At 37.7% G+C, this 13,947-nt stretch overlaps 1 protein-coding gene across 1 annotated transcript in view; it reads left to right on the plus strand.

Moving 5' to 3' along the window:
• Window positions 1-13,947, plus strand: part of CHM (CHM Rab escort protein) — a 152,671-nt gene that overhangs the window by 108,303 nt on the left and 30,421 nt on the right. The window contains exon 9 of the mRNA XM_037166401.2: window positions 672-749. Coding sequence (XP_037022296.2) covers window positions 672-749 — 78 coding nt within the window. The remainder of the gene's footprint in view (window positions 1-671; window positions 750-13,947) is intronic.

The raw sequence follows: 13,947 nt of genomic DNA on the forward strand, positions 1-13,947 counted from the left end.
TTCCTCCTTCACACTTGTGTGTTTGGTCACTTCTTTTAGGTGGGGGGGACTCTTACACATCACATTCTTTTTTTGTTTGTTTTTATTTTTAATTAATTTATTTTTTAAATTATTTTTCAACTACAGTACGTTCTTTTTTAAAAAGATTTTATTTATTGATTTTTAGAGAGGGGAAGGGAGGAAGAGAGTGAAACATCAATGTGCTGTTGCCTCTCGCACACCCTTACTGGGGTCCTGGCCCACAACCCAGGGATGTGCCCTGACTGGGAATTGAACCCGCAACCCTTTGGTTAACAGGCTAGCACTCAATCCACTGAGCCACACCAGCTAGGGCACATACATCACCCCTTGGTGCTATTTGTACCCCGTGTATCTTAGGCAGTCAGTAGGTGGTTTGGAGGGGGGTATAGCTAACTTTTCCTTCAGGGTACTTTTGGTTTGGTCACAATTCTACACTTCCACATAGTGTTATTAGCAGTAGGACTTCCGATGTGTCAAAATATTACCAGTTTACCTTTGAGTCATTAATACCACGGCAGGAACAAAAATAAATTATCAAAGTCCTTTTTCTGAGACATCAATTATTAAACGAAAGATATTTAAAAGAATATAATTTTAACTTAATTTTCAACTCAAGAATCCTAATTCTCATTTTGTCATTCTCTTCCTAGGATGTGTGCCGTATTTGGTGGAATCTACTGTCTTCGCCATTCAGTGCAGTGCCTTGTTGTGGACAAAGAATCCAGAAAGTACGTGTGATATAAGTTACCTTCCTATATTTAAACCCCAAGCACAGGTGAAAAATGCTAAAGTCAGTTTTTAAAAAGTGATTCTTCAAAGATCCTCCTTGGTGTTAATAACATATCAACCTTGATTAAAAGTAATTTGTGTTTAGATCCTCCAGAACAAGGAAAGTGAGTTCAGAATATAGAAACTAAATTAATTTCCCTGTAATATGACTATAGCTGCTGACCAACCAAGCATGGAAGATAGATCATTCCAGCTGCCGAGGGTGGGTGATGAGTGATTTTCGTTTTCCTTGTGGCCTTACCTCCTCTAATTGATTTTCATCAGATGACAACAAAGCCCTCTGTTATTGCATTTTTTAAAATGGAGCGTACCTAAAGACTCATCAGATTAATCTCTGCTGATAATGCATGTCACTCCAAGAGAAAAGATTTTAATGAGTTTTCAGGTAGATTGTTGTCATAAACTACACTGCCCTGTTATCTGAGGCTAAATTCTCTTATGGCCATATCAGGCCTGCAGGCTGCTTTAGGATTAAAGTTAGAATGTCCATGCTTTTTTTAAAAGGTGACCATCATCTATTTATCTGTGTGTTTTCATATTTAAATTATATTTTTCTGGGATTTATTATTTAGTGACTAAGATATGCTCTTGTCTGAATTACACTAGGGTGTCTTTGATTATTATCTTGTACCTTAAAACTTAAATGGCTCAATTGTATAAAATTTTAGGATCTCCTGAAATTTTTTTTTGTTATGCGTTCATAAGCATCTACTGACCTCTGTCTATTATATGACTTCTTTAGTGTATATAAAGAAATTGCTATTCATTCCAAATTTGAGAGCCTTGTATTTCTTTCTCTTCCTGGATTGCTCCAGGACCTCCAGTACTGTGTTGAATGAATAACAGTGGTGACAGTGGACATCCTTGATTGTATTTTCTTTAGGATCTTTGCATCTCTATTCAATAATCAGAGATACTGGTTTGTAGGTTGTGTGCGTGTGTGTGTGTGTGCGCGCACGTGCGCGCACGCATATGCACACTTTCTTTGCCAGGTTTTGTATCAGGGATATGTTGGCCTCATAAAATAAGCTAGGAAGTAATGCCTCTTCATTAAAATTTTTAGAGGAGTTTGAGAAGGACACATCTCCCTTCAGTGTTTGCTAGAATTTACTAGTAGAGCCATCTGGTCCTGGACTTTTCCTTTTAGGGAGATTTTTGATCATTGTTTCCCTTTCCTCTCTATTGATTGGTCTATTTAGGTTTTCTAGTTCTTTGTGATTCAGTCTAGGAAGGTTATATATATATATATATATATATATATATATATATCCATTTCTTCTAGGTTACTGAATTTAGTGGCATATAGTTCTTCATAGTATGAGCCTTCCTAATTCTGTGATGTCTGCAGGAACTTCTCCTTTTTATTTTCTGATTTTGTTTATATGAATTTGTTCTTTTTTTTTTTTTTTTAGTTTAGCCAGGAGTGTGTTAATTCTATTTATTTATTTTTTAAATGACCTTTTTTTAGATTTTATTTAGTTATCTTTAGAGGGGAAGAGAAGGAGAGAAACATCAATGAATGGTTGCCTGTCATGTGTCCCCTGCTGGGAACTGGCCTGCAACCCAGGCATGTCCTCTGACTGGGAATCAAAACCGCGATTGTGTGGTTCACAGGCCCGCGCTTAATCCACTGAGCTACACCAGCCAGGGCCTATGTGTTAATTTTATTAATCTCTTCTAAAAACCAGCTCTTTGTTGTATTCATTTTTTGTATAGTTTTTTTTGTTTTGTGTTTCAGTCAGTTCTGCTTAAATTTATATTATTTTATTTCTTCTGCTTACTTTGGGTTGCTTCTGTTCTTTTTCTATTTCTTTAAGATGCAGTGTTAGGTTGTTTGTCTGAGTTTGGTTTTTTTTTTGAACTAGGACTATCACTGCTTTCACTGCATCCCAGAAGTTTTGATGTGTCATATTGTCATTCTCACTGGTCTCTGTATATCTTTTGATTTCACCTTTTATTTTTTCTTTGACCCAGTCATTTTTTTCATAGCATGTTTTACATCTCCACATATTTTGGGGTTTTTCACTTCCTTTTTGCAGTTGATGTTTGATTTTGAAGCATTGTGGTAGAGAATATGTCTTATGATTTCAGTCTTCTTCAATCTGTTGAGACTAATTTTGTGACCCAAAATACGGTTTGTCCTTGGATGTTCCATGTGCATTAGGGAAGAATGTATATGCTGATGTTCTGGGATGAAAATTCTGTAAATGTCCATTTCGTTTATTTGGCCTAAAATGTGGTTTAAGGCTGATATTTCACAAATTTTTATATAGAAGACCCTAAAGACACCAACCACCGAAAAACTGTTAGAAACAATAAACAAATATAGTAAAATTGTAGGATAAAAAAATTCATGTACAAAATTCCACTGCATTCCTATATGCTAACAATGAAATTTCAGAAAAAGAAATTTCCTTTTACAATTGCAACAGAAAGAAGAAAATACCTAGAAATAAACCTACCCAAGAATGTGAAGGACCAATAATACTAAAAACTACAGAGCATTATTAAAGTTGAAAACAGCACAATGAAGTTGAAAGATATTCTGTGTTTATGGATTGAAAGAATAAACATAGATAAAATATCCATTTACCCAAAGCAGTAAACAGATTTAATGTAATCCCCATCAAAGTCCCAATGACATTTTTTAAAGAAACAGGAAAAAGTATCACATTTGTATGGAACCACAAAAGGCCCTGAATAGCCAAAGCAGTCCTCAGGAGAAATAACCAAAACCATAGGCATCACACTCTCTGACTGTAAATTATACTACAGAGCAACAGTAATCAAAACAGAATGGTATTGGCAGATAAACAGACACACCTGCTAAACAGATAAACAGACACAATGGAACAGAATTGAGAGCCCAGAAATAAACCCACATAAATATGGCCAAATAGTTTTGTACAACTGGAGCCAAAACCAGTACAATGGAGTAAAGAAAGCCTCCTCAATAAATGGTCTTGGGAAGATTAGAAAACTTCATGCAAAAGGATGAAACTAGACTACTGTTTGTCCCCATATACAAAGATTAATTCAAAATTGATCAAGGACATACATAGAAGACCTGGAACAATAAATTACATAGAAGAAACTATAGGTATTAAATTTACAGACCTGAGTTATAGAAAACATTTTTTTATCTTGACCTGAAAGGCAAGGAAAGTAAAAGCAAAAATAAATGAATGGGACTATATCAACTAAAAAGCTTCTGCACAGCAAAGGAAACTGTCATCAGAATAAGGAGCTAGCCAACCAAATGGCAGAGGATATTTTCAAACAAAAACTCCAATAAGGGGTCATTATCCAAATTATATAAAAGTCAACACCAAACAGTAAGTCCAATTAAAAAATGGGCAGACACTTCTCCCAAGAAGACATACAAACAGCCAACAAATGTATGAAAAAATGTTCAGCTTTGGTAGCTGTTGGGGAAATGCAAACCAAAACTACAATGACATACAGCTTCACACCTGTTAGAATGGTCATTGTCCACAAGACAGCTAATAACAAGTGTTGGCAAAATTGTGGAGAAAAAGGAACCCTCACTCACTGCTGGTGGGAATGTCAACTGGTACAGCCACTGTGGAAAACAGCATGAAGGTTCCTAAAAAAATTGATAATAGAGTTACCATATGACCCAGAAACCCTGATCTGGTCTCTACCTGGAAACCTTGAAAACCTGTGTTCTCAAAGACATATGCACCCCTGTGTTCAGTGCAGCATTACTCATGGTGGCCAAGGCATGGAGACAACTGAAGTTTCCTTCCATAGAGGACTGGATAAAGAAGATGTAGTACATGTATAGAATGGAATACTAGTGAGCCCTAAGAAAAGATGAAATACTGCCATTTGCAATAGTATGGATAGACCTTGAGAACAACATGCTAAGAGAAATAAGTCAGACAGAAAATGTTAAGAGTTATATGATTTCACTCTTATGTAGGGTATAACCTGAATGCAACAAGTGAACAAGCAAGAAAAACAAAAACTCACAGACAGCAGTATGGTGGTGACCAGAGGGAAGGGGGTGGGGGTAGTAAAGGGTAAAGGGGTCAAATATACGGTGATGGAAGATGCTGTGGCTGTGGTAGGTGAGCACACAGTGCAATATACAGATCATGTCTCACAGAAATGTACACCTGAAGCCTATATAGTCTTATTAACCTGTGTCACCCCAATACATTTAATAAAAAATAAAAGAAATTGTTCATTCAGAAAATAACTTTGATATGTTGAACTGGAGGCTTAAACACGTATGTTTTAAGCTATTTCTTCCATTTTACAATAGTTGTCTATAGCCTGAGTGGCATAAAATGTTTATTACCCTTGTGTGAAATACTTTAATTTAATGAGTAGTGTTTTAAGATACAGTGGAGGAAAATGTCAACCCTTAAATTTGTAATATTTAGACAATGGATTTGCTTTAGAAAAGTAATTCTGCAATATAATTTAAAATACACACGTGGTTTAAAGGCTTGTAAAGTACTTTTAGCACTTTAACAGAAAGGTACTGCATAAATGAAATGTAAAAAATCTATCCCTTGAAGGCCCAGGATATTCATATATTGGCTTATGAGGAGCTCTGTGGAGGTTCATGAAGGAATCGTTGTCCTTATGACTTTCAGAGTTATTTTTCCTTGTGTTTTCATTTCGAAGCATGAGTATGTTCCCATGACAGAAAGCCTGATAATGAATTGCTTGTTTGGTGTTTATTTACTTAGATCCTTTTACCTTTTTGGGCCCTGTTCCAGCCTTACATGTTACTCTTAGTGACACGAAGCATTTCCATGGCTCTCGTTTATCTTTTTAAAAACTGGATACATTAGTACACTAATAGCATTCATTGAACAAAGGCTACATTTACCTCAACACTGACTTCGTTTTTATTAAAAACTGTGAACATTGGAACTCTTTTTTATGATCTGCTGCGGATTTCATTTGCAACAGATAGATCAGAGCTCCGGGTCTAAAGACCAAAGTTGGGTAGTTTTCAAATTTTAATGTGTTTAAGGATCGCCACATAAACTTTAAAGAAAACCATGCAGGTTTTCGAGCCTCGCCCGAGGGGAGTGAAATTGGATAATGTGCTTCCAGTAGAGCCAGGGCATTTGCAGTTTGAAGGAACAGAGCAAGTGAATCTAAGGGTGGCACTCTTTAGATGACTCAGAGAAATGCTGGTCTGCAACGTGGACTTCGGGGATTTTGTTCCAGATCTAGTACATTTAAATATGAATTTTAGGTAGCAGACAGGCTGCTCCTGATTCAACATTTCTTTTATAGCTTCATAGAAAGACCTCATAGAGAACAAGGGGATAGTGACCATAGGGGAGAACGAAGGGAAGTTAAGGGGAAAAAGGGGGAGGGATTTGGAGGAACAAATAGGAAGGACACAGGGACGAGAACTAAGGGGGGTGGAAATGGGAGGGAGGTGGGAAGCAAGGGGCGGGGGAGGCTGGGATGGGAGAAATAGACAGAAAACTGTACTTGAAAAATAACTAAAAAAAAAAGTCAAAAAAAAAAGAAAGAAAGACCTCAAATATAACAATTGCCTAACTGCTCCAAAGGCATGAATGGTCGGTTGGGTAGCCATTGAATGAGAGAAGATCTGAAACTTCATTACCGCCCTGGACGACAGTGGGCAAGTCACTCTTCTCTGGGCCAGTTGGGGAGGAAGGGATGGAGAAAGAGAGGGAGAGCAACATCAATGTGCAGTTGCCTCTTGTGTGCCCCTACTGAGGACCTGGCCCACAACCCAGGCATGTGCCCTGACTGAGAATCGAACCAGTGACCTTGTGGTAATCAGGCCAGTGCTCAGTCCACTGAGCCACACCAGGCAGGGCAGTGTCTTGTTTCTTTTTTTAAAAAAATCCATTATATCAAGTCAAATAGTCTTCATAAATATCTAACCCTAGCATTAATTGAAGTTTAACTTTTCCAAATACTATTTTGTTGTTCCAAATCACATATTTGTATATGATGCTATACAAAATAACAGGAGATATTTTGTATAGCATAATATAAAATGAGGGATAATTTTTTGAGGGAAAAACTGTGAACAACTATTTGGCCATATGCAGCATATATTTCCTATTAAGGAATCGAGATTTTCTCAAATGATTGTTTATTTGAAATGTAATTAGAATATTAGTCAAGGAATCTGCAAAGATTTGCCTTTGTCTCCTTATGGTCTTAATTGGTCTTTCTTTCCGTATTTTTCCATCAAGGAGCACTTGACATCTCTTCCCGTTGGTGCAGTTAAGAGCTACTCATGCCTTAGTTCTAAGGTCTAAGTTTATTTCCTGATTCTCTGACTAGATGAGAACCCTCTGTCAGCCCCCGAGTCAGGGCCCCTTGTATAATTGTTTTCAAGTTTCTTGTAAGAAAAGGCAGGATCTCACCACTATATATCTACAACCAAGGCATGTTCCTATCACCCATTATACTCAATAACTGTGTTAAATGAATTAATGAATAAAGAGGAAAAAGTACTAGCATTTTTGTGCTTTCCTTTCACCTGCTATTGAGGAAAGCTGATGGAAGTCTAAATGATCATAACATTGAGTTCCATTTAGTGATTACACATCAAAGCATTGGGTAAACATTGAGAGAAGAAATGTGGACTATGTAACCAAATGAATGCTTATTTTCAGCTAGATCATATTTTTCATTTTTGTTTAATTTTGTTTTCCTGAGCTCTGCATTGAGCATGTACTCTTTGCTGTATTATCCACTGGCTCTGCTTTCTTATTTTCCTGAGGATGTAGGTATTAGTAGTTCTTTCCTGTACCCTCTCTGTAAACTCTAATACTGAACCCCTGTGTTGACTGTTTTCATAAATACTGAATGTTCTCTTTGAGTAGTTTTCGTTTCCTTTGCAGCTGTGCTGACCATGTAAGACTCCCGTAAATTAGATTTGGCCATTTAGCAGTGCCGTGTTTGATGTTCGGGTTTGGTGTGGATGACCACAGGCCAGATATGTCCCTCACCAATGGCCTGAATTCAGTGACTTTAGTTAGTTGTCCTTGTGGACTTCAGCTGCCTCACCTACTAGATTTCCTCGTATGACTTTCTTGGAGATACTTGTTTCTGATGTCAGGACCGAACATACCTTTGCTATACACTTGTAAGTTAGTAGTGAACAGTATGTTAGACCAAGCATGATGTGATGGACTCTTAATACTGTTTGTCATGGTAGGAAAGTCACTGAGTTTCTGAGTTAGGATTTCCCATTTGCAAAATGATAGTGATAGTAGTCTAAATATTTAACATTCACCCACCTCATGCTCATGCTGTGGGGATAAAGAGATGAATCAAACACAGGCCCTGCCCATGTCCAAAGAGAGTGCAGTGAGAAGCTCAGGCTCTGAGATGGACCTCGATGTGGATCATGGCTTCCCCACTTAGTCCCTGAGAGAACTGGAACAAGTTGCTTAGACTCTCTGTGCTCTAGTTTCTGTGTGTGTAAAGCAAGACATGACAGCACCAACCTCACTGAGGTATTTCAAATATTAAATGAACAGATAAAGCATGTAGAACCATTTGTTACACAAGAACTGAATACATGGTATCCATAGCAATTATTAATGTAACTGGCTACTGAAGATCCTTCTGTGCTACACTAAGGAGTTTGGACTATGATTCAGAGTAGTTTTAAGTGAATAAAAGATTAAAACATTAAATTTGCTACTTTTGAGTTAGTATTTCTGGCAATGATTTCGAAGAAGCACTGATGCAGAGAAATCCTTTACCTCCTGAATTAGAGATTCTGTGTCTTCCTGATTCTGCACTGTGCACATGTGTGGAATACTTCAATCATCATTCATCCATCTATTCAGCCATCCATGTAAAAATTTTTAGTGATTTTCTAGGTGCCAAGCTCTGGGGATATAGCAGAAAACAGGAGAGTCGTGATCTTTGTTCTCACGGAGTTTTGAGTCTACTGGGGATCATTAAACAATAAATAAGTTAATGACATAATTACACAGTGAGATCTGTTCAACATGCAGATCTGACTCTGTCCCTCTCCGTGTAAAAAGCTTCAGTGGCTTTGCAGCACTTAAGAAGAAAGTTTATGACTATTTTACAGGACATGTGAGGCTTGGGCACCTGGTCTTTGCCTGCCTCTCTAAGCTCATGTCTCTTCTCCCTGCAGCTTCCACTGCCCTTTTCTTGTGATAAACATGGAACTGTTTGTGCTTGCCTCTGTTCCCCTGCATGGGCTGCCTTTCTACATGCAGTGCTTTTCTCTTCCTTTGCTTGTTTAACTGATTCTCATTCCTCAGATGCAGCTAATGTAGTATGTCCTCCTAGATCATTCTCTCATAGCCCACCCCTTTCCCCCAGGGTGATCTCCAAATGCACTATCCTCATCTCTTACCACTGGATTTGGGCATTGTGTTATAATTTCCCGTGTCCAAATCTATGCTTTTATTCTCACCCCTAAAACAGTGAGAACAGGTTCTTATGCCACACATTTCTATCAAGCAAATGAGCTACCAACTTGCTAGTAGCCTGTTGTCTTATTAGACTTACCAAGAGTCTAAGGCAGTATGGGTGGAGATGGAGAGAAGAGGTGAGTTTCAAGAAATTTTTATCAGGTGGAATGAAAATTGAGGAGCAGATTAGATGTGGGAACAGAGAATCTCTGTTAAGTGCCGGGGTTCCAAGAGGGTAAGAAGATGGGGAGCCATGATGAATTCAGTTTGGGACATGCTAGGTTTAAAAAGCATCTGGAGTGTCTCCAGAAAGAAATAGATAATACATAGTTTAAAATATGGGACAACTCTAAACATTCCAACATCTAAATCCTAGGGGTGCCAAGAAGGAGAAAAGGAAGAGCGAGAAATTGAAAACTTATTTGAACAAATAATGAAGGAAAACTTCCCCAATCTGGTAAAGGAACTAGACTTGCAAGTCCAGGAAGCCCAGAGAGTCCCAAAGAAGTTGGACCCAAGAAGGAACACACCAAGGCACATCATCATTATATTAGCCAACATTAAAATGAAAGAGAGAATCCTAGAAGCAGCAAGAGCTAAGGGGACAGTCACCTACAAAGGAGTTCCCATCAGACTGTCAGCTGATTTCTCAAAAGAGACCTTACAGGCAAGAAGGAGCTGGAAAGAAGTATTCCAAGTCATGAGAGGCAAGGACTTACATCCAAGATTGCTCTATCCAGCAAAGCTATCATTTAGAATGGAAGGGCAGATAAAGTGATTCCCAAACAAGGTCAAGTTCAAGGAGTTCATCATCACCAAGACCTTATAATAAACAGTGTTAAAGGGACTTATCTAAGAAATAGAAGATCAAAAACTACGGACAGTAAAATGACAACAAACTCACAACTATCAACATCTAAACCTAAAAAACAAAAACTGAGGAAACAACTACAACAGGAACAGAATCACAGAAATGGAGATCATATGGAAGGTTATCAGTGGGGAGGGGGAGGAAGTGTGGATGAATAGGGGGGGAGGTACAGGGAATAGGAAGCATAAATGGTAGGTAGAAAATAGGGGGAAGTTAAGAATAGTATGGGAAATGAAGAAGCCAGAGAACTAATATGTACGACCCATGGACCTGAACTAAGAGCAGGGGGAATGCTGGAGTGGAGGGGGATAAAGGGAAAAATTGGGACAATTGTAAATAATCAATAAAATATACTTAAAAATAATATGGATACAGAGCTTTGGATTGATCAGAGCTGGTTAATGGTGTTTGAAACTGTTGCAGTGGATTTTCACCCAAGAGAAATGCATAGTAAGCATTTTGGAATGGTGTCATTGATGAGGTGGCACGTGCACTAATGTCTCTCAGAAATCATGGAAGGGCATAGCAAGCAGGGAGAATTGTTTTGTTTCTCTCAGTGCTTGGGAATCTTCTAATACCCTTAATTAATGTCTTTTTTAAAAATTATTTCATATGTGATTTCTGCCCTACATACCATACAGTTAGTTGGGATATTAATTCTGAAGATCACAGAGATCAGATACCTCTTTTAATGTTATTTTTCTCTTCTGGGCCAAGTTTCAGATGAAGAGTTGACATCTTACTGAGTGTTTTTGTCCTTGTTGGCATTTTGCTATTTCTATACCCCCGTGATTTGTTGATTTAGTAACATCAGCTCTAGAAGTGTTCTGTCTGGCTTCAGTGATTCTTAGGATCAGCTTTGTCTTTGTGTCCCTGTAATGGGGACCTCCAATCATGTTCCTCCTTGATTTACTATTTATGAGGTTCAGCAAGGCCCTCAACTAAATCCAAAATGCTATTAATCTTTAATGGCTTCCTCGAGTTCACCTGGAAGAGGTTGGCAACACTGTTTCCTTTGGCTGTTTTCCATCACCTGCCATTTAATTTTTATATTAATCTTACAATACAAACTCTGAGTGTAGGTCCCAAATCAGTATTCCTTTCTTCATTGTTCTCCCAAGTAGGCCAAATCTATGACAGGAAATCAAGTGTCTGAGAGGGAAATAAATCTCACCACTCACTTAAACATGTCTTGCTTTGTTTGAATTGTTCAGGCCTAGAACCTTAGTGCTTCAGAATGGGACTGCCAGGTGAGTCGTGTTGTTTTGATCTACCAGACTGATGAAGCACATGTGTGACCATAAACTCAATTCCTGTAGAAATCAGTATTTTTTTGTAGTAGTAGCTCTTGCCTTTCCTCTACCTAACACAGCGTAGAAGTACAGTAGAGGCAGCGACACGCTGGACAGTGATTCCTCGCTGGGATTGGGGAGTTTATCAGAATCTCCAGGGGTACTTATACTCCGAAAAAGTACCCCGGGTGTGATTCTGATTTGCTTCCTTCTCCCCCTCCTCTGACAATCACTGTTTCATGCAGAAGCTTCAGCATACATAGGCACATCTGTTGGTATATCATCCTTGCATTGTTGAGCTGCCTAATCCTAGCCGCCATGCTTCCATTTTGCATGGTCCTTAGTAGTTCCTTGCAATATCGTGACTTCTGGAACTGATGTCTACCTGTCACCAAAGGTGTGACCACTACTGCAGCAGCCCCATTAGTTTGGATTCTTACAGAGCACGGAATTCCCCAGAGCTTCTGGCCAGGTTTCATGTTGTGGTTTATGTAAATGGCAATGTTTTGCAAAGACTTAGACCAGAGTCCAGGATTTATACTAACACCATCTCCTGTCTATGTCAGTTCAACATTTTATGATGAGAAATTTCAAATCTATACCACAGCTGGAACAATTTCAGGGTGAACTCCTGTATATCCACCATATAGGTTCTACAGTTAACATTATATTTGCTTAATCACATATCTACTGAAACGTTTACTCCTCTGTCCATCTTTTCACCAATTTTAAGCATGTCATGGTAAAGTCTGGATAAAAGTACAGCACCCCCTGAACACCTCAGCATGGATATTATTAATATTTTCAGCATTTTCTTTTGATGCTCGTTAGCTGACTTTTGGCAAATGCATTTCTCTGTATAACCCAAATTCCTATCAAGATATGGAAGATTTTAACACCTTCTTTTTTTCTGCCCAGATTATTCCCTCTTGACTTTATGTAGTATCTGAGTTCAAGGTTAAGAACGTAGGGTCTCAGAGCTTTCAGGACAAATAGGGATCAGTGTTTAATGGTGCATCCACAGATTCTCCTCTCCGTTGCCTAAGTGCCTTGTGTTTTCAACTCTGTATGAATGTTTTCAAACAGGAGTCTGAGGGAGTAACCTATCTTTTTACTTTTTAAGTCATTATTTTTGAAAATACAGTATTGAGGTATTTATACATTTAGTTAAGTTCTATAAAAGGCAAGAAGGAGCTCTAGTTCAATGAAATGTGAGGAGTTAGAGATAGGAGCTAAGTCTAACATAAGAACATAGGAATGTAACAGGAACATAAGTTACAAGCAGAAAGGAAGTGAGAATGAGATAGGAAAAGCATGGTAAATATTAATCTACATGTATTAATATGTGGTTAATTGATTAAAATACATATGTGTATCTAACATCACAAGATTTCATAGTCTGTCCCAACAACTGCAGCATACCATTCATTGAGAAATACCAGTGTGTCATCATTGCCTTTAGGAAATACACCTTACGTTCATCTCACTAGTGGTCTTGGGTGTTTGTCATTTTATTTTTCATGCCTTTATGCCTGTTTAATATCTCTTATTTGGTTTAATTTTAGGGTGATATACTATATTTCAGTTTATACCAATAGATATAAATATGACATAGGTTTAAAGTTATTTGCTTGCATTTTATTAGGAATGCATACACATTTATTATTCCTAATAAATACACATATATGTATTCCCAATAAAATAACTCTGGTTCCATAAGGAGGAGCTGTGACAAAAGTAAATTGTTATAGTCCCATCATAAAAAGATACAGCAAACATGTCAGCATTTGCATATAGCTTCTGAAATATTGCATGCTGGCTTCGTCGGTGGTGGTAAGTCCATTTCAAGGATGTTGCCCTTAGTCCATTAGTTTGGATAATGAGCCCTATAAAGTACATTTATAACTTGTGGCACTGCAAGGAGATGGATTCTAATTTTCATCCTTTTATCTAGACACATTGAAAGAAGGTCAATGGAGAGTTCGGTATGATTCATTGTCCCAACACATATCAGATGACAGAGGCCTGATAATGTCCATGCAGAAGTGTTTTCCTTATTTGGAAACAGCACTTGAAAGAAATGTTTCTATGATCCTCCTTTGAAGTAAAGTGGAAACAGATATTAAAAGAAGCTCTAAGCCTGTTTTTTTTTTGTCTAAAACATTATCACACGTGTGACCAGATAGCTGTTCTTGAACAAAAGAAAAAGCAACACATAACAGAAAAATAAAAAGCCTGTAGTAGCTTTTACAGGCTGTGGACAATATAGCAAGGTATTTAATCAACTTTTCTCTTCCCCTTTTCTTAGATCTGTTAAGAAAACAAAACGCCTGTTTTCTAAGCAAAGGAAGAAGCCTCTTACGTTCCTAAGCATTAGAAAAACTTATATATGTGTCCTAACTTTATTCTTAACACTATCATTCAAAATAAATATTTAAGTTTTATTCTCACATGTATTTTATAGGTAAAAGTCTTCAAAAAGCTATAAGAATATAGATTCTGTACTTAGTGTCAGTTTTGTGTCAAATTGTAGGTA

The sequence above is a fragment of the Artibeus jamaicensis genome, unplaced genomic scaffold, assembly GCF_021234435.1.
Source record: "Artibeus jamaicensis isolate MK-2021 breed Jamaican fruit bat unplaced genomic scaffold, CSHL_Jam_final contig_241, whole genome shotgun sequence".
Classification (NCBI taxonomy): Eukaryota; Metazoa; Chordata; class Mammalia; order Chiroptera; family Phyllostomidae; genus Artibeus; species Artibeus jamaicensis.